At 37.0% G+C, this 20,830-nt stretch overlaps 1 protein-coding gene across 3 annotated transcripts; it reads left to right on the forward strand.

Moving 5' to 3' along the window:
• The first annotated feature begins 988 nt into the window (after nt 1-988).
• gnb1b (guanine nucleotide binding protein (G protein), beta polypeptide 1b) lies at nt 989-20,070 on the forward strand. Of its 3 annotated transcripts, none has more exons than XM_059570450.1 (11): nt 989-1,365; nt 8,669-8,776; nt 10,069-10,107; nt 10,249-10,355; nt 10,792-10,855; nt 11,442-11,604; nt 12,077-12,143; nt 12,855-13,056; nt 13,192-13,408; nt 15,666-15,781; nt 17,781-20,070. In XM_059570450.1, the coding sequence occupies exons 2-10, from the start codon at nt 8,720-8,722 to the stop codon at nt 15,770-15,772; spliced, it is 1,023 nt and encodes a 340-aa protein (XP_059426433.1). In that variant the 5' UTR covers nt 989-1,365; nt 8,669-8,719; the 3' UTR covers nt 15,773-15,781; nt 17,781-20,070. The 3 variants fall into 3 exon arrangements, with proteins under 3 accessions (XP_059426433.1, XP_059426431.1, XP_059426432.1); XM_059570448.1 differs by having other exon boundaries at nt 990-1,365; nt 15,666-15,809; XM_059570449.1 differs by lacking the exon at nt 989-1,365 and adding an exon at nt 5,052-5,099 and having other exon boundaries at nt 15,666-15,809.
• The last annotated feature ends 760 nt before the right edge of the window (nt 20,071-20,830 follow it).

The raw sequence follows: 20,830 nt of genomic DNA on the forward strand, positions 1-20,830 counted from the left end.
AAGGTTGCTGAAATTATGATTTTCAATGCAAGAAAGCGATGCTTCTAATGGGTGGTATAGTAGTGCCATTGTACATTTTAGTACTTTAGTACTTGTTATTGTTAAACATGGCATTACAATGGTACCATGTCTCATGAGTAATGTGTCTTGTCACTTGTCATCCTGTCTGTGCACTGGAAGCTTATTCTGTCACCTATGCATATTCCCTCAGAATTACTTGTTCTCTGTATGAAAAAAGGTTTTGAAGTTTTTGGAAGCTGCAATTTAAAAATACAAGACAATTAATTTTTTTTATTTTTATTGTTATTTAAAAAAAATCACCACAGCAAAACCTTTCAAGCTATCCAAAATCCATTCGCAATTTAAGTTCCTCAAAGTTTGGTGTGTATAGTGTAATTCTCCTCTGAGGAGTATGCATTCATTCACAGCCATATTTTTCCAAAAATCCACATTTAAACCAAAATTCTTGTTGGTCGCAGCTGATTACTCTAAATTTGGAAGTTGTCCGTCTTTATAAGAACAATTTATTTGCCGAGTCTGGTGTCTGTAGCTAAAACTACCCCCCCACCCCCCAGCCACTTTTGACAAAAGGTGGTGCTATAGATTCCCTCCTCCACTCCTTTTTATAAGACCATGGCGTGAATTCAAAATGCTTTGAATTCAGCATCTTATTTTTACTCGATTTGTTTCGAGACAAATTCCTTGTGTGTGTGAAAGCAAGCAAATTTGGCAATAAATCTCTTTCTGATTCTGAAAAAGTGTGACTACTAGCCCCAGTCTTCTCCTCTAAAGACTGTGTTCAAGTGTATCTTATAAGTTTGTTATAATGGTGTATCTGTTTTATAATAACACCATCTCTATGCAAATAACAGTAGAAGACATGCAGCTGTGTATATAAATTTTGCTAAATTGTCTTTGAAATGTTTCTGTCAATTCCATTCCTGCGTAAGAGTGCCGCTGTTCTCGCTCGCGAGCGCGCGCGCGGGGTTTCCCAAAGCAGACTGCAGGGTTACCGCGCCCATCTCCGTCTGATGGCCGGATGAGAGGTGAACTGAACTGGAGAGAAGTGCTCCTTCAAGGAAGGCAACGGGAAGTGGCCACCGACGGATTTATTCGTTGACCAAAATCTGCAATCGGACATTAATGACTGCAGTTTTTCATCGCAGTTGAGATCCCCCGTCAAACAGGCTCATTTCCCGCCCGCTGGAGCGAGTTTTGTCGCTGTGGCAGTTGGACTCGGTACTTCTCCCGCTGCTAGTTAGCGAGCTAGCTCGTCTTGTTCGTTGATGCGTGGATTTGACAGCCACACCATCGTTTTTTTCGGTCAATGCCATATAAACAAAACCCATTTACGACTGAGAACAGGTATGGAACACTAAATACCTATTTCAAGTGTGTGAAACTGGTTGTTTCGTTTAAAACGGACGAATTTGTTGGATAAAATGCTGTTCACCATAGAGAATGAAGGGGGGTGGGGTGAGGCGCAGGTAACGTTAGCGGCTAGCCGACCGATTTACATACACAATACCAGACAAATTGACCAAAAACTAACTGTCATTTCGAACAGTTATTTGCGTTTATTGCAAAACGGCGTTAACGTTACCTCCGAAATCAAACCGTTTGTGAGAAATCGGTTGTGTGGTTGTGGTTAGGGCTGTTTTAGAAGCATTAAAGGTCGATTTTGGGAAGGGTGATAGGGATTTTGGTTGAGAAGCTGGTCTGTAAGTTAACTGGCTAATTACAGGAGTTTCTGCTTGCAAAATATTCGGCTTTTCAACCCAGCTAGGCCTTCCTCTGTGTTACAGAATCGATTATTTTTGCTCCCCAAATACTGGATAAGACATTGCTTGTAACGTTACTGGATGTGAATATTGATCGATTTGCAGTCGGTAAATAAAGATTAGCCATTTATTTGTTCACCTGATTGTGTATTAAAATCTGCACCATCTGGCTTAATATTACAAGTGATTCTTGCGTGCGCGTGTTTTATTTATATTTAACGTACGTGCAAATGGATTTATTACACATGACCAAATGGCTTAACCTGAATCCCAGTGTGCATTTAAGCGACTTAGCGTGTAAGTGTTTGTCTTTATTGCATTAAGCGTGCATTGCTGCTTTTAACTAGTCTTTAAAACAACCTAGTTGGATTTCCTTAACTATTTAGGAGTCTCTATTTAAAAGGCCTTGCTGGTCAGGTACATAGGTGCACTGCCTCCCTCCCCGACATCTCACTGATGCTCCACTACGATCCTCCCTTAACTGCTTTTGCTGATGATGATAAAGCCATGTTAAATGTGGTTTCTCCTGCGAAAGCATCCGGCCAACATTTATCACAGTAATGCAGCAAAAAGCGCTGCAGCTCTTCAGATAACGTTAAGCGAAATGAATGGAGCCTGATGGCTTTTATTATCGCTGCTGGAATATTTTAAGAACGGGCGAGCAGCTCAGTATTGAGGTCACTATTAAGGGATTGGTCGGGGGAATATAGGCTATGGGATAAATATGTTGCGCCCCCCTCCTTTTTCCCCTACCGATCGAGTTTGCCTTTCTCTTCGCTGGCATTTAGATAAAGGAACACCGTTCATGAATAAATAAACGGAATCAATGAATTCTTCAGTGTGGGGCCCAAGAACAAGATGGCGTTCGTAGCCTCTCTCCGGCTTCCCTCTTCGCACTCATATCAGCATGCCGTTCATTTAACCCACTGTAAAGGCGAGGAAATGCAACTTTACGCTGTTAACACGGCGATTTATTTTTAAAAAGAGCTTTGGTAAGCATTTCGATGCAAATGTTAATGCATTTTTGGAATGAAACGCTCATTACGTGTCTAGTGCACTTAAGCTGCACGTCCATCATTTTACGCCAAAATCAGTTGTGAAATAATCGCGTATCGAATAGTATTTGGAGTACGTCGTGACGTAATCGTTAACCCATCAAACACATTTTTGATTTCAACTTGTGCTATTCGGTGCTCTGCACTTCTGTCGGTGTTTTATCTGTAGAGGTTTGTGTATTAACGTGCACATAACACTCACAATGCCATGTCGTGTTTAGGCAATGCGAATGTAAATGCTTTATTAATTTAAAACAAAAGCAAAGTGTGTGCTGCACGGTAAATATTGATTTTATAGTTGTGAAAGCCACGCAAACATCCTGCTTTTTATCCATCAGAGTTAGTTCCCTTGAGTTCATTTGTTATTTATTATATTCAATGTTGTTCAATTTTTAATTGAACTTTATTTACTAACGCATTATTTGTAATCCATATGTATTTATATGTTGGAAATCCTTCTGAATGGCTCATTTATGATATGCAATACACACATTGATTTGCTTTGGAAGCTAAAAGCATCAGTTTGATTCCCATTGGACGCCTTAGAAGCTAAGTGGGGGGCTGTGATGGCTAAATTGATTTCTGTTCAGATATCAGAGTTTCTGAATATCCTTTTTTATTTTCAGGTTGACACCCATTTGTCATTCAGATATTGAGATTGTTCATGTAAAATCAGTGTGTCTTTCTCCTAAATTTGTGACCTTTTGCAGAAAGGCGGTTCCTGTGACGTGGATCCGAAGCAACTTCATTTTTTCTTTTATGCAAGAAATATACGTAGAAGTCAATAAGACAAGTAGCAAAAGTTCAGTATTTTGTTGAATGCATAGTGCAAGGCCTTAAAACAGTCCCACAAATTCTTTGACTGCAATCCCAGCTCTGGACAGCTATTTTTCCATGAGTGATGCTGAGGGGGATTACAGATTTACTGTACGTGGATTTGAGCTTTTAGGATTACAGGCTTGGATAGTGATAGTGCTGGTTACTGTCTTTCCTGTGATCCAGCTTTAGCGATATGCATTTTATTTTTCTTCTGTTAATGCCTAATAAGCCGCATCATCCTCCAGCAGTTGGAGTAATTTATGTTGATGGAATAAAGTTCTGTTTGGAGATCAGCGACTGCATGCGTTATCAAACATTTTTAGTGTTTGGATCATTTACAAAGGGTTTTGTGAAATAAATGTTTTCTAAAAGGATCTAAGAAAGATTTGCCCTAAAGTGACCTGTGAATACGCAGTCTGTGGCACCTTAAGGCCATTTCTTACAGCTCTCTTTTTGTCCTGCAATCAGCTGACTCTGATCAAGTGTTTGTTGAGAGGGTGAGATTGAGCTCTGCTAGCACATATGTTGATGCCTTACTGCATTCGACCATTCGACTTTGCTTTGTGCTATCTTATACTCTGGTCTTTGTCACAGAATAGTCAGTATTTGTGCATTTCATTTCGGCAGACAATAAAGGGTGAGCCCCGCTCATGATGTGGCTTTGTGACACTGAACTACATCATGTTTGTGTATATCGATGAAAATATCAGTTTCAGCCAATATTTGTTATATCTTCCTTTTTAAATGATCAGCATCATCCTGATTATTCTGATACTGTACACCTGTAATATCCAGGCTTATTATTTCCATTCCTTGTTTTTGATGGAATAATAGTTATAAATGGTTAATACATGGTTCTCAGCTGTTTATTATGTTTTTATTTTATTTATGCTGTTTTCTAAGAAAAGTCTTTTTCTGCTTTTGTTATAATATTCAGGGACTTTTTTCAGTTAAAGCTTTTTTTTATGCTGTGATATAAAAGCATAGACCATTACATTTATTGGCATACCTTTTTTATTTTCCTGGGATAGTTTGGATTGATATTAAATGCGAGTAATAATAGGGTTTTCCCCCAATTCAAGCAGTGGACTCTTTATCTGCATAAATAAAGAGATATTTGATATAAACCATTGTTCATGTATTGACCAAATAAAAATAGTATTCACTATCCGTATCAACCAAATTTTTCATATTGGCACCTCTCTAGTAGTATTCATGTTTGGTTGAGTAGCTGTGCTGTACTAAAGGTGAGATGAGGGACTTACCTTTTGTAAGTAATTTTGATCAGCAAGATTAGAGGACTTAGGCGTATTGTCTTGATGCAGGCCCATTTAAGAGGTCAGCCAATCGGGAAGAAGCAAGTGCATAGGAAAGATTAAGACGTTCACCAAGAGAAACATTTTCTGGCTGTCAAACACAAAGAGCCTTGTGCAAGCCACATAAGGTAAGAAATTCAGGGTATAACCTGAAACTTTTAAAGCTCTCGGCCACAAGACAGTGATTCTGGTGTCTCAGGAAATTCTTGGCAAGTTAGCAGGAAGTTACTTGCAAGTGCTTGTCGTAATCAACATACTTTTAAGTATTTTGTTTCTGAAAGCGAATTGAATTTTAAGTATGTTTTCTTATCGGTTGCCTGCCTTTATCAGTTTTTGAGTTATGTTTGTAATGCATGTAACTTCCCAAATGTTTTTTTAACCGTTTGATCTCCCAGGAAGCTTTACATGGTATGCTTAATTCTTTAATGGGGTGACATTCAAGAAACCTGTATAGAAATGTTTTAGAGATTATTCTTTTGATAGCATAAATGCTTTGCTCGTTCACTCAGACGCCTTTCACTTTTCAAACATGAAACCATTGATTTCACAATTAGGACATGGCATAATTCACCAGAGGGCAGTGGCAATTACAGGAAATGGATCCAACCAAATTTTTAGTGCTCCACTTCGATTGCCCGACCACAGACATCTGGGAGTAACAAGCATATGTGTGGCTTCGCTGTTTTGTACTGCTAATATCACTCAAAAGTACTGATCGTTGTCTGACGGTCCTCAGCTGACCCATGCAGTGTAATTGTCATAATTTCTTCATCCTTTAATCATTCCTTCTCTGGTCTTGATGTTTCTTCTAAACAGTCTTTACTCAAGCTTGAACCTGCATTCATCTTGCTCAAATTGGGACGACTAAGACCAGGCTAATGGGAAAGATGACAGCTGCTTGAGAATCAAGATATTGTACAGCTGCAAATTGCTCTATATTTAAATTAAAAGTCATTTTTCAGGACTCTTTTCTAAAGTAGGTCATACGATGTTGGCCTAGAATGGTCCATTCACTCATTTGTAGAACCTGAGACAGTATTTGATGTGCAAAATGGTATTTATTGTAATGCATGAGATGTTCAGTTTAGGGATGCAATGAAACCATTTTTTCCCGATCCAATACAGTGCAGTTTATTTTTTCTTTTAAATCAATGTAAAATTTCTGTACTCCTGTGTGTTGACCTGATCATCACACTTTTGTGTGTTAAACACTCTGCTAATTATAGACAACCAATTTAGCAGCAAAAGTTATTCTATAAAAATCATGAGTGCACAATTTTATAAAATCTAAACACGTAGTGAAATAAAATTTAGTGGGGAACAAATAAAAGTGAACAAGTGTAGGACTAAATCTGGTAAAGTGTTACACATTGCTCTTTGTATTGTTGTAAAATACATTAATGAAAACAAGTAAATGTATTTATTTATAATTTATAAAATTAAAAGACATTTCTTTTAAAAGTATAGAAGAGTAATGAAGGCAGCAAAATATGATCGGAGTCCTGTCTATAATATGTTACTGCCTCCAATACTATGCTATACATGAGATTATTAATAGCCTTATAGGACAGAAACGCTATAAATAATCTTCCATTGCACAAAAAAAGTATTATAATACGAAAAGCTCAAATACAGAGTGGCACAAAGAGCTTATGCGTATCCCGTGCGCAGAATGATGCGCTTGAAGCAATGCAGTCACAATGCACTGCACTCTGCATAGAGGAAAGAAAGAAATATTGATGCATAGTATATGAAATCTGCAATAGTTTATTGAGCCTTTTAACAGTTTTAAATCTCAGTTATTGAGCGCTCTTGATGAGTTTTTCATTGTTTTGACTGTAGTAACCGAACGCAGCACGCAGTTTGAATGCTGAATGGAGGATGATAGACACAGCGGAGAGAAGAGTTCACGTGAATTTTGAATTTAACGGCCTAAATATATATCTGTACCTCACATTAAACTATGGAACGATATATTAAACTTGGACTTTGACGTTATGGTGCTTTAGTGTTTTTGTGCTTTCGTAGGGCTTAACAGTGACACAGAATGGTATACGCACAATATCAGATTTGGATAGGTTCGTCTGACCGATACTCGATCCGGCATAAAATGCCGGTATCAGAGCCGATACCAATTCTGAGTATCAGATCGATGCATCCCTTGTTCAGGTTCCTGCTGAAGAGCCAAAGTTAATGTTTATGCATTTAAAAAATTACAAATATTTTTTTGTATGCACCAGCACCTTAAAGTAGTAACATGCTATCAGAAATAGTATGTACTTAAATTAATCAACCATAAATGCAACTTGGCCTTGGTTACTCATCTAAATCTTCCTCAGTATATCGTTGGAGTAACAGCATATTGCAGTGCACAAGAAAGACCACAAATGTGCCACAGTTGCTTTAACTTGAAACCTTTGTCGGGCATTACATCTCCTGCAGCTTGCAGATCGTTTCCTTGCTCTTCACGTACCTCTAAAATTTAATCCCATCATTAGCTGCCTTTCTCCAGCGTTAGATGCATACACTGTTGGCCCATTCTGAGCGCAGGAAGGATTTGGGTCAGCAGGATAGGTGCTGCTCTTCCTATCAGTCTCCCCGGTGTGTCTTAACTGGATTTGCCTGAAGGAGCTGAATCAAGCGTGTCCCAGGATTATGTCAATGACACTGTGGAGAGAGAGGTGTGAAAACACTGCTGTGGGCTGGGAACACTAATAGGATGAGAGCTGGCCTAGAAGGACTCAAATCTCTAAATCGAGATTAAAACGGACAGGCTTTAAGTGTTTCAGAGTGCATCGGGTTATTTTTATAAAGGAATCGCTGTTTGGAATCAGCATTTCATCCTGGAAACCAGACAAAGAATAGTTGCCCAGTATGGACATTTCAGCATATTAACCTTTAATTCTATCTATTATAGTTGATTGCCATTTGTCTTTTGGATGAAATGAAAATGACCTCATTTACTCTCCTAATTCACACGCCTGATTGTTTGTTTGCTTGATTGTTCCTTTAAATTAAATAACTTTCTCCGCCTTTGCTTTTAATCTGATGTCATCAAGCTCTTAATTTTTTTTCAGTCCCTCCCTCCAACCGCATGACCCCATTCTCGGATGTAGCGCCCAGTTTTCATCATCCAATCAATTCCCAATGGATAAAATCGAGTTCTGCTCTACATTCTCATTGAATATCTTGTTTCACTTGTAATTTGGCACATTATGGAAATAAAATGCCATTTTATGTTGTCTTTTAAATGTTTTTCTCATGCTAGACTTTAGGGTAAGGTATTTTTTTTTCCTTTGCCGATTATTGACATCATAAAATGACAGAATCACAGCTCGTTTCTTGCTGTTGTACTCTTTGTACTTCTGCATTTTTCATTAAGGAGCAACAACTCATTTCACCACAAGAGGAAATGGTTCTTTGGTTGCTTTCAGTAGCTAATGCAGTGGGGTGGGATCTTGAATTTATAAGATCGTGTGTTGATAAACATACATCTACTAGCGATCCATTAACCAATGTTATGTGACATGGTAAATGCAGACTGAGTGCAATATTAGTGCGAACAATATGGGTGTTTCTATATCTTAAAACCAGTTTAATTGTTTTAAAACGGGAACTTCAGACTAAAGGCCAGATATCCCTCCCATTAATATCTTTTGAAGGGATAACCTTTTCTCTCTCTTGTTCTCTGCTGTAGATCAGAACGTGTCCTGGCAGTAGGAGTGAGGCAGAGCTTTAGAAGAGGAAAATGAGTGAACTGGACCAGTTACGCCAGGAGGCGGAGCAGCTGAAGAACCAGATCAGAGTGAGGATCTCTCTGTTCTCAAACACAACTGCATTCATTAATCCCTAATCCATACCTGTAACACAAGACGTGCAAACATTTACTCAAACTGTATATGGTATAATGCTATTGAAACTGAAAGTTGCTAAAATCGAATGAATGGCGATTTGACAATACGTATTGTACTCCAAAATTGCAAAATATGGATTGGCTTGGTTAATAATAATCTTATTACTTTTTTTAAAAATAGTAAAAATATCTACTGATTATTCAGTGTCAAATTAAATGGACTGTTCACCCAAAAAGGTAAAATTGTCATTTACTGACCTACAAGTTGTTCCAAAACCTGTGTGTCTGACTTTCTTCTGCTGAAAACAAAAGATATATTCAATTTTTTATTTAACCAAACAGTTGTTGGTCTCCATTGACTTCCGCAGTAATTTTTCTTTCACTATGGGAGTCAGTGGGGACCAGCAACTGTTCGGTTACACACATTCTTCAAAATATCTACTTTTGTGTATAGCAGAAGAAAGAAACCCATACAGGTGTAAACAACTTGAGGGTGATAAACAGAATGACAGAATTTAAATTTTTGGGTAAACTATCCTTTCAAGACTCCAGGTTGAAAGAGGTCTGTGCAGCCTCCAGTTGCTGTTGTGGTAAATGGCAACCACCAGGAAAAAAATAACTGTCACATTCATGATTAGAGAATTTGACATGTCTGCTATATTTAAAATAACGAAGCATATTTCCAATCTAGCTATAAAGTATGTGCATGTTTGTTTTTGTTTTTACAACCTGATTACTTGGTAGTCTCTTTTTACTCAAAAGTATTTGGATAACCAAAAGACATTTAAATAAAGAGGGTGGCTATTTACATAGTTCTACACTATGCAGGATAAACATTTACTGTAACTCTACTGTTCTCATTTTTCACTGAGTTCCAGAAAGTATTTACACCCGATACTTCCTCCATGAAGCCGGTTTAAATTTTATCTCAGCCTGAGATATTTTTACCAATCCTAAACTATTGTGTTATAAAATTACCAAATTTGTCTCAAATCTTTAACCTTTTAGATTAACATTAACAGGTCAATAATGCTACCAATTTGATTAATCCATTTAGCAAGGTGTTTAGCAAGGTATTTTTTAAAAGAAGGAATTGTATATCACTGTTAAAACATATCTTATGTTACTGTATGGTTATTATACAGTAAACATTAACCCTAAATATTTTAAATATTACATAATCATGAAATAATGCCTTGTTCTACAGTATCGAAACTTTTTTTCTCCATTTCTTATTTTTCTAGGATGCAAGGAAAGCTTGTGCAGATGCCACACTATCACAGGTAAGAAAATGTTTGATTTTAATGTTCTGTTAAAATGTGTTAATTTAAGCAAACATAATTTTAATAAACAGATTAATCTCTTTACCGCTGCCATCTGTGTGGATAATTCCACAGTTTTTTAATTCTCACACATGTTTTCAGATCACAGCCAACATCGACCCTGTTGGCCGAATCCAGATGCGCACAAGAAGAACACTGCGAGGACATTTGGCTAAAATCTACGCCATGCACTGGGGCACCGATTCCAGGTACAGAACAGCTCCGTCACATTATTTGGATGATGGCATGACCTTATTTTTAAGCCCTTTGAAAACATCCTTATACATCATGGTAAGCTACACCGCGGGGTTTCCTGTTCGCAGTGGAGGTGGATGGGTTCATGGCTCGAGTGGTGGCCACTGCATGCTATCCCTATTGCATTGAATCATGTTCTTTTATTGTGTTTGAGTAGGTGGTGAGCGATGGTTGTAAGTAGGTGTTATGACTAAGCATGTTGTTACTATTCTAGATACAGCCAAGAAAAATCCATAACGGTACCATTTTTGTGCCGAATGGTGCTGGGAATAGATTCGGCTTGTTCTGGGAGACAATCCTCCTGATTGTTATTGTTCAGGCTGTGATTTTACATCCATGTACCCTCTTAGGGATGCATCACTCAATTGTGCTCTTGTGCCTTCTGTGCAGGCTGCTTGTCAGTGCCTCCCAGGATGGAAAACTCATTATTTGGGACAGTTATACCACAAATAAGGTATTATATTTGTACTTGAGAATTTGAATGTCATATAAAACATTTAAGTATCACAACATTTTGTTTTGGCAAGAGTTTTGACAAGTTGCACCTGTTTTCTGGGGTGGATACTTGCAGCCATACTGTTTTTATTTTGTATTTTTTTTATGGAATTGTTCTAAATAGGCAGCTGTTGTAGTTACTTTAGAGGATTTACAATGCTGATGACTGTTAAACGTGTCATCCATTGTTATCAACCAAATAAAAAAAAATTCATGTGAAGATAAATACTTTTTATGTATATATATATATATATATATGTGTATGTATGTGTGTGTGTGTGTGTGTGTATATATATATACCTTGTGCCAGTGTTGCAGGATTGAAACCTAAAATGCTCAAATCACTTCAGTAAAAAAAGTGACCCATCTTTTGCATAGGCAAACACTTTTTCTGTTATGTCCTTATAAATATTACAGTCTTGCCCTAAAACGAAGTAATATAGATCCTCTGATGATCAGCTATTTAAAATGGTTTCTGCTACAGATTTGTATTACTTCCTGTTTTCTTCCATATGTCTTTCCTGAGCATTTGTGTGTTGTTTCAGGTCCACGCCATTCCTCTGCGCTCCTCCTGGGTGATGACCTGTGCCTATGCTCCTTCAGGGAATTACGTTGCTTGTGGAGGCTTAGACAACATCTGCTCCATCTACAGCCTCAAGACTCGTGAGGGGAACGTGCGCGTCAGCCGTGAGCTGGCCGGACACACAGGTACAGGACGTGTCCTCCTGAGACACACACACACACACACACTCAGACCCTTGTGTATATTCACAAGAGCCAAGATCAGTGTTTAGCAAAGCTGTAATTAAAGCATGAAACTGCACTGCATCTGATGGACTTTAATGACAGCGTCAGCAATTACATAATGCACTCTCATTTTATTCAGTTGCTTTATGGGTGAAGAAATGTTCAGGTCATATTTCCCCTAAATCAAGAGAAAAATGGTAAAATATATTTTGGATAAATTAGGACAATTTAAGTTTTTTTTTTCTCGCTTTGTGAGATGTTTTCATGACATAAGCACCTTTCCCCTTTAAACTATCATTAGTGTAATACGGCAATGTAAATCATCCTCCTCACAACATATTGTTCTTTCAAATATTATTTAGTTTTAAAGTAAAGTATTGTACATTTCTTAAGATTGAGAAGAATCATGTGTTAAGTTTTCTCCCGTCTACAGGATACCTCTCTTGCTGCCGCTTCCTTGATGACAACCAGATTGTGACAAGTTCTGGTGACACCACCTGGTGAGTGTGAGGAACTGTATCCCAGCAAACCAAAGCTTGAAGATCTCAGATATACTAAAGCTTACATCTGCAGTTAGGACCAGATTTTGTTATCAATGCCAACAGGAATATTTTTATTTTTTCATTTTTCTTTAAAGTCAGGAATTAGATTATACATATAAAAGACAATTTAAATAGCATGCTCTTTATTCACGTTATGTCTGCATTCTCTTGACCATTCTATAAAATCAACACTCAGGAAGTAAAATCATTTGAACCACTGCTACAACATTATAGTGAGGACAAAAATAATTTCTTCACTTTTTTATTTTTAACCCAATTTATGGTGTTAATTGCTGCCTTGTGCACAAGAAAAATAATCCAAGACAAATTTAATTTATGGGAAAAATTTATAACATAAACTACAAACTAACATTAGGGCCCATTAAGGTTGTAGACTGAATCTTCAATTTCTTTTGTTTCATTAAGTCAATTTTGATATTTATGAATACATTATTAAATACAAATTGTAATAAGATTGTAAAAATATGTAATAAGATATAGGCATGAATAAACCGATTTAGCATACAACCTATAATATTTATAATAAGATATTTAATTATTTTCATGTATTTTTCTTGTAAATGTAGACATGATAAGATTTTCCAGCTCTTATCTGCAGCTCTAAGAAATGTTGCAGCTCATTTTGAAGCGCTGTGATCTTTCCCGCAGTGCTCTCTGGGACATAGAGACCGGTCAGCAGACGACCACGTTCGCGGGTCACACCGGTGATGTGATGAGTCTGTCTCTGGCTCCAGACACCAGGCTGTTTGTGTCAGGAGCCTGCGATGCCTCCGCTAAACTCTGGGATGTCCGTGAGGGCATGTGCAGACAGACTTTCACTGGCCATGAGTCGGACATCAACGCCATCTGTGTGAGTGTCCCTGCCTCATTCTGGTTAGCAACAGTACAGATTAAAACTGAAATCTGTGTTCTTAAGAATAGGCGCTGTATTGCATGCAATTTCCTGAAGAATTGAAGCTAAAAGGAGCTTATATTCCCCCCACAGTTCTTCCCCAATGGAAACGCATTTGCGACTGGCTCTGACGACGCCACCTGCCGGCTCTTTGACCTGCGCGCTGACCAGGAGCTCATGGTCTACTCTCACGACAACATCATCTGTGGCATAACCTCTGTGGCCTTCTCGAAGAGCGGCCGCCTGTTGCTCGCCGGCTACGATGACTTCAACTGCAATGTGTGGGACACCCTCAAGGCTGACCGCGCTGGTGAGATACACACACATGCAGATGGCTGAAAAACTGTAAACATATGCTAGTAATAGTTACTATCAGTGGCATGTGTTCTGGTGACCGCCCCAAAAGCAAGCAAACCAACTGTACTACACACTAGAGCCCGACCGATATGGATTTTTGGGGGCCGATGCCGATATTAACTCGAAAAGAGCCGATTTATAAGCCGATATTTTGATTTTAAAAATAATCTGGATATTAGACCCATTTCCTATAAACTGCATTTACACAACATTCAATAGGAAAATATCTGCCTGTTCTATGTATGTGGGCTGTATAAACCATTTTCCAGAATGGACTATGTTAAAAAAAAGCCTTAGATTACAGTCTCAATGACTAAACAATTGCACATCAAATGTATATATTTTTTAATGATCAAAAAACAGTCTGGTTTTAAACATTTAACACTTTTACTTTCTTCCAGTTGAAGCTGGTTTTAACAGTCTGTGTGTTTACTGTAAACAAATTATAATACTAAAGTTAAAGTATTTGCAGAAGTAGTCCCACACTTTGCTGCTACAGCATTCACCTTTTTCAGCCATCTGTAGGCAGAAAGAGAGACAGAGAAAGAATAAGCATGTGTATTAATAATATCACCATGTATCATTACTCATGTCATCATTAGAATTATAATAATAATAAACTGGGATCTCCTACATAGGCAAAAATGAGAAATATATATATACTTTTTTATTTGTCAAGCAATAGGTATTACCTACTTATATTTAACAATATTATTTCAACAGTTTCCTGTTATGTCTGTAAAGCTGCTTTGAAACAATATGTAAAAAAAAAAAAAAAAGCGCTTGTTCAGCTCACATTTATTTACATGTCCCCTCTGGTTTAATCATTTCTGACGCACCTACTGTAGTTACTGTAACTACACTATATTTGCTCTCACAGACACATTCACAACAGACCCGTATATCTTCTCCTCTTCTCTTTGTGCAGTCTGAATCAAAACATCGTCTTGCCTACTATTACCGGAAGATTACGGAATCAATTCGAAGTTGAATGGTTAACGTTAGTGTCATGAACACACCGCTGTCAATTTTGAGAAGAACCACCTTCAAACAAGTTAATAGCAAGCATTTAAGGGGCCTGCTAAAAAGGAAGCTATTAGCGTTAGAGTAACGTAACCAGCCTGAATTCACCAAATTGTTCTCTGGACCTGAGGGTAGCCTCTTCTTCCTTGCTTGTCTCTTAATTCTCATCAGCAGGACTAGCACTATCACTCGCTTCTTACAACGGGACAGATACATGTTTACTGCTGACCGAAAGGAGGAGGAACAGACTATGAAAGAGCTCCCGCTAAACGTTTTTAAAACTCCGCCTATGCCATAGCGCAGCGCAAATCGCGTTGTATCTGAAGGGCAATGCTGAGCCCAGCGGCAAGCGCCGTGCATACTGCGTACTGTGTGAAAGGCCCAATTACGCGGTCATTATGTGGGAAACACACCGCAATAGAATAAGAATAAGTTAAACGCTAACGTTATAGTTTGACCTCCTATTAACGTTCGTGCTCTTCCACTGATAAACATGGTATTAGCTTTGTGGCTAATCTAATATAGCAATGCATTAGCGGCTGTAAGTGATGTTACAGAATATTTAGAAGTAATAATGATAGGACCGTTAGCTAGAACTACCACACAGTTTTTATATACAGGGTATGAACTAAATCTACAATCATTTCACATGACGAACGACAGACTCACCGTCAAAACAGTTGATCGCTTTCTTCTGTAGTGGACTTCTGGCGCTGTTGTTAACTCTGGAGCTGCAGAGCTCCCTCTGGTGGGCACACTATGCAACACTCATAACATGAGTGAAGCATGAGACTCTGTTTCTCATGTTTCATCGGCCGTTATAAATGCCGATGCCGATTTAAATGCAATTAGCTTATATCGGCCGATAATATCGGTCGGGCTCTACTACACACACACACACTCACACACACACACAGAGTGGTGTTGTTTTACATATGGTCAATGCTTGCTTCCTAACGTGCTACATTGGTTTGTCTCTTTTGCATATGGAAACATGCACAGTTCAAGCGCACTGTATTCCAGCTCATTTGAAAATTTAAAACATTACTTTTTAAGACTTTAATGTGTGGATTGTTTATCAACTGACCATTTGTACTGTGCATATATATTTCTATTTCCAATAACAAATTTTTGTTTTAAAGTTGTGAATAAAAGACTATGGCTTGCTGACAAATTGACTTTTTCAGGTGTGCTGGCTGGCCACGACAACCGAGTTAGCTGTCTGGGTGTAACTGATGACGGTATGGCAGTGGCTACAGGGTCCTGGGACAGCTTCCTCAAGATCTGGAACTGAACGCTGAAGGTGCTTTCAATACAACGTGTCCGATACAGTAAGAGTCAGCCTCTTCCAGCACAACCTAATGTCAAACAAGAGATGCTTTGTGTATTTTACATGCCTTTTATAATGTATCCTTGTATCACCTTCAGCTATTGTTGGCTACACGTTAGTGAAGATCAGAGGGCCGATATGTAAAATGGCCACTTTTTATTTTATATACTTATTTTATATATTTCTATCTATATCAATCTCTCTCTCTCTCTCTCTCTCTCTCTCTCTCTCTATATATATATATATATATATATACACACACATATACATATACATATGTATATGTGCGTGTGTGTGTGTGAAGAGTTTGGTTCCAAAACGCAATAAATCGATGATTAATTTGAGCAAAAATGTGTTTTCTTTACCAAGAAAGTGTCAAGATGAAAGCCACTATATTTCGGTTTCAAACTTTCACATACCATTTAAAAATTTAAATCCAGGTTCTGATTTTCAAATATTTATTATAAAATTGTATTAATATTTTCCAAAATGCAATAAATCTATTGAATCAATATGAAAGTTATTTTTCATATTGAAACTGTTGAAAATACACAACATAGTAAGTTGATCCACATATGACACCCTCTAAAGTTGGTCAATACTAATCTTATATACAGGCACTGGACTAAAAATACGTTCATCAGTCATCGATCCCAACATGAATTCAATGGATCATCTTTTTAATGCTATAAATTAATTGCAGCAATTAAATAAAATTTCATCATTAATAGAACATGAACAACAATATCACATTAGACCACAGAAATTCCAAAATGTAATTTCCCTTACATTCAACTTCTAAAAGTGCATTTATCTTTGCCATGTTACATTCATTTAGTTGACTAGTGTTATATGCTGTATTAACAAACATAAATGGCATTAATAAAAACACTGACAAGCTACACTATCACGTTCATAATCGACTGCGATTCATCTAATGAACGCGATATTGCGTAGTTTGTTGGTGCTCTACGACTTAATGTGATAAGAGCCACTCCATCTGAAAGCACGTAATGGAGATTTACCAATACTATTAATAACAGAATTGATTTTACTGACGAGATGCACATGACAATCAAGCGGTTTATTGTGCAGTCCTTGTTTGTTGATCACAAAGTACAAAGCAGATGAGGAAAACTAGGATGCCGGGTGTATTCAAAGTGCAGCATTACTGTCTAGAGTGCGTGGAATGGTGCGCTATGATTGGTTGTTACTGTTTACATTGTGTGGAATGGTGCATTGTGATTGGTTGAGCAGATATATCGTATTCTGCAAAAAAAAGGGAGACTTGTATCTGTCGTGGTTTGGATAAAAAGGGATAAAACATGACCTAATAACTCTGTGAATATGGCATTTTGCATGAAATAAAAAATTGACTTTTCAATACAGACCAATTACAATACTGATTTTGGATTTACTGAACTCAAAAAAAAACAAAAAAAAACAAATGGCGTATCATGTTTTGAAACCAAACTCTTCTCTCTCTCACACACATATATATACATTATAAAATGTTATGATTAAATGTGATGTATAAATATATTTTGTAATAGAATTACATTTTAATATTTTTTTTTCACTTGTCTCTCAGCATCAATAATACAACTGGTAGTTGGTATGGTGCTGAATTATGAACAATCAATCATAATATATTAGTTTCATGTTTACTTGCAGGTTTACTAATTCACTCAGGAATTGTTGAGTAAATTGTACAAATCATTTCAAAGAAAAATTTAATTAACCATGACATTTTAAAGATTTTGAAGTAGACATGAAGACTTTTTTTATGATGTAATCTCTCAGAATTCAATTTACAAATAAGAGTATTTCTTGTAGTATAATTGAAACGTTACGTTTTAACTTGTGTATTTATAACACAGGATTATATAGAGTTGTCTGATCTAAATGAGTCATTCTATGAATATCTGCTTTATCATTTTGGTCTTTTTTTTTTTTTCTTATCTGTCCGCAGATATCATTTGAACTCCAAAGTTGACTGGAAGACCATTCCAACTTTAGAATGTTAAATTTCACAGCATCGTCAACAACAAAACACCTTATAAAACTGACTGACACCACCATGAAAAGAAATAAAACTTCTAAGGGAAAACAATGCCTTTCCTACACAAAGAAGAGCACAATTTGTTTTATCACCCAACTTAAAAAAAACAAAAACAAAAAAAGAGAGAAAAGAAGATTTCCTGTGGTATCAAATGAATAACTTGCATTCCTTCTCGGACCATTCTGTCACCCTGTAAGAGAAAACACAAAACACTATCATCCTACGCTTATGTACCATGTGTCTAGAAAGCAAATGTTGGCATGTAATTGTACAAATTATTTAACTTTTTTTTCCTTTTTCTTCTTTAGTTCCTTTTATCTGATAGTTCCATCTTCTAGATCTTTATCCCGCCTGTTTTTTTTTCTGTTCAGATATGTTTCTGATTAGTAAAATATTTTAATCCTGTTATAAAACCATGTGAAAACAAGAAGAGTCATGTAAAATGCTGAAACTAGACCAGGAAGGAAGAGCAGCTTTTTTGACGATGCCAATCATGTGTTTTGTTTTGTTATTTTCGTGTGCACTAGAGGTTGTGTAGTTTTCATGAACGTGACTTGAGCTAGAGGTAAAGTTCAAGCGCCCTCTTGTAAAAGCTTAATTTTCATATTTTTTGGCAACCCCAGACAGCGCTCACCTCTGATTGTTAACATCGCTAGGCTGTTGCCGATCAACGGCTAATGAGAACAGCCTTAGCTTTCTAAAAAAAAAAATGTAATCCTGATCTGTGCATTAGTTACCTTTCTGTGTGAATCCTGATCCCTTGTCATTAAAGAAAAAAAATAAGAAAATGCCATAAAAATGCCATATCTCTTTGAAATACTTTGCCATTTCTGAGTCCGAGGTCCTTGCTTCATTTTTCTTTTGAAAGGCCGTTGTAAATATGGGTATCCGACTTGCACGCGAATGCAGCATTATATCCTAGCTAATGTTTCTTTCCAGTCTCGTCACAGCTTTGTTTGCACAATAAGAAACTTGACTAACGTTTTAAGCGTTAACTAACCAAGCACATGCCGTTAATCACATTGAATGCTAATTTTAACAGAAAAGTAAAAAAAAAAAAAAAAAAAGTGGAAAAAATAAATAAATATCCTCTCTTTCATCGGATTAAAAACAGTTCAGACTAACCCCTTAGCTTATCTTATGGTCTTACGTTTGTACGTTCCTTCAAGCTTTTGGCTTTAATCCCGGGATCGTTTTTTGTTTTTGGAGGGGGCGTCGTTTTGGTCGGTGGGCGGGGAGTTGTTTAGGTTTTCTTGTATTGTTTTTTCAGCGGTGTCGGGATCGGTGCTTGGAAAAACCGAAACCTTTATCTTTTTAGCCCAGTTCCAGAGAGAGAACAGATAGCCCTGTCTGTGCTTGGAAATACAGTTACTATTATGTGAATGAAATGTTGTACAAATCAATGTCTGAAAATAATGATAATTCTGAAATTTTTAAGTTAAGCGTTTTATTTCACCTGCCATGAATTAACGTAGTCGCATGCTGTAGAATTTGCTTGAACAGGAGCTGACATCTTTAGGCCCACTTACCTCCACTGGGACGACGAAACCGATACGAAACTGAGAAATTTTGACCATTGAAGTTTGAGACATGCTGTGCATACATCCTTTACTTTTACTGGCGAAGCTATGCACCTGTGTGAGAAACTGTGAGGGAGAAATGACATAGGCCTATATTTCCTGCAGACGACCTGTAAATCATGGCCATGCTTCCTGAAATTGTCCCGAATTAAAAAGCGGCGGTTGCGAAATGTCCTGTTTGAGAAAAACCTTTGCGTGAGTTTTCTAAATCAAAACGTTCGATCTGAGAATCGCGAGAAACTCTTTTGGCTTTTCTTTAAACATTTTGAAGTGGCATCTGACATGGCAGAGTCTTCTGTTCTTTTTCCACTGTAAACAGATGCACTTTCTTTAATAGTTGTGACTTTTTTTAATTGTTTTTTTTTCTTTCTCTGCGATAATGTACAATAATTGTGATGTATTTGTGTGTGCTGCCACCAGTAAAGATTAATTGCAGTTCAATTAAAATGGATTCCCCTTATTTTCTCTCTCCATTAATAACTGTAGATCTCAGCACTCCCTATCTCACCTTTTGTATTTAAGTTCAGTCTGTCGGTGTACCACAGAAAGCTGGATGCAACATAGATACTATATTAAAATGTACTGTTATTTAAGATGTAATAAAACAAGTTTGAGATGTCTCTGATGTGCTGATGTTTTGCAAGAGAGTTTGCCACAGTAGAAAGTAACCGTAATAAAATAGCTTTTTTTAAGGTCCATTCTGATGTTTTTATCAGCTGTTTGGACTCATTCTGGCGGCACCCATTCGCTGCAGAGGATACATCGCTAAACAAAAGATGCAATGCTAAATTTGTCCAAATCTGTTCTGATGAACAAACAAACTCATCTGCAATCTTGGATGTCCTGAGGGTGAGTATATTTTTAGCAATATATATATATATATATATATATATATATATTTTTTTTTTTTTTAAGGGTACTATTCCTTTAAAGGAAATTAAAAAGTTTATTTCTTCTGTGGAACAGGAAAGGAGATGCTTTGAAGATAGTTTGGGTCCAAATAACATTGGATTCCATTATCTTTCATTGAACGGACTTAAAATAATTGTAAAAATTATGTTCTTCAGAAGAAAGTCTTACAGATTTTCAACTATATAAGGGAGAATCTGTATTTTTGATGGAACTCTCCCTTTAAGGGGGCGGGTATTGCTCTGAAATGAATCAAAACATAATGGACTTAAGAATTTAAAAACAATTGCTAATTTTGCATGCAAATGTGTCTTTGAACATGTAGGCTATCTACAACAATGCATTCTTTGTGGAGTTGTACAAGTGGCTCATTGTTACCACTTATGCAATAGTCAGCAGTTATCTTCAGGAAAAGCAGACAAGCATAATAAAACCGTATTTTTTATTTATTTTATTTTTTTTAGGTACACC

The sequence above is a fragment of the Carassius carassius genome, chromosome 17 (assembly GCF_963082965.1).
Source record: "Carassius carassius chromosome 17, fCarCar2.1, whole genome shotgun sequence".
NCBI lineage: Eukaryota > Metazoa > Chordata > Actinopteri > Cypriniformes > Cyprinidae > Carassius > Carassius carassius.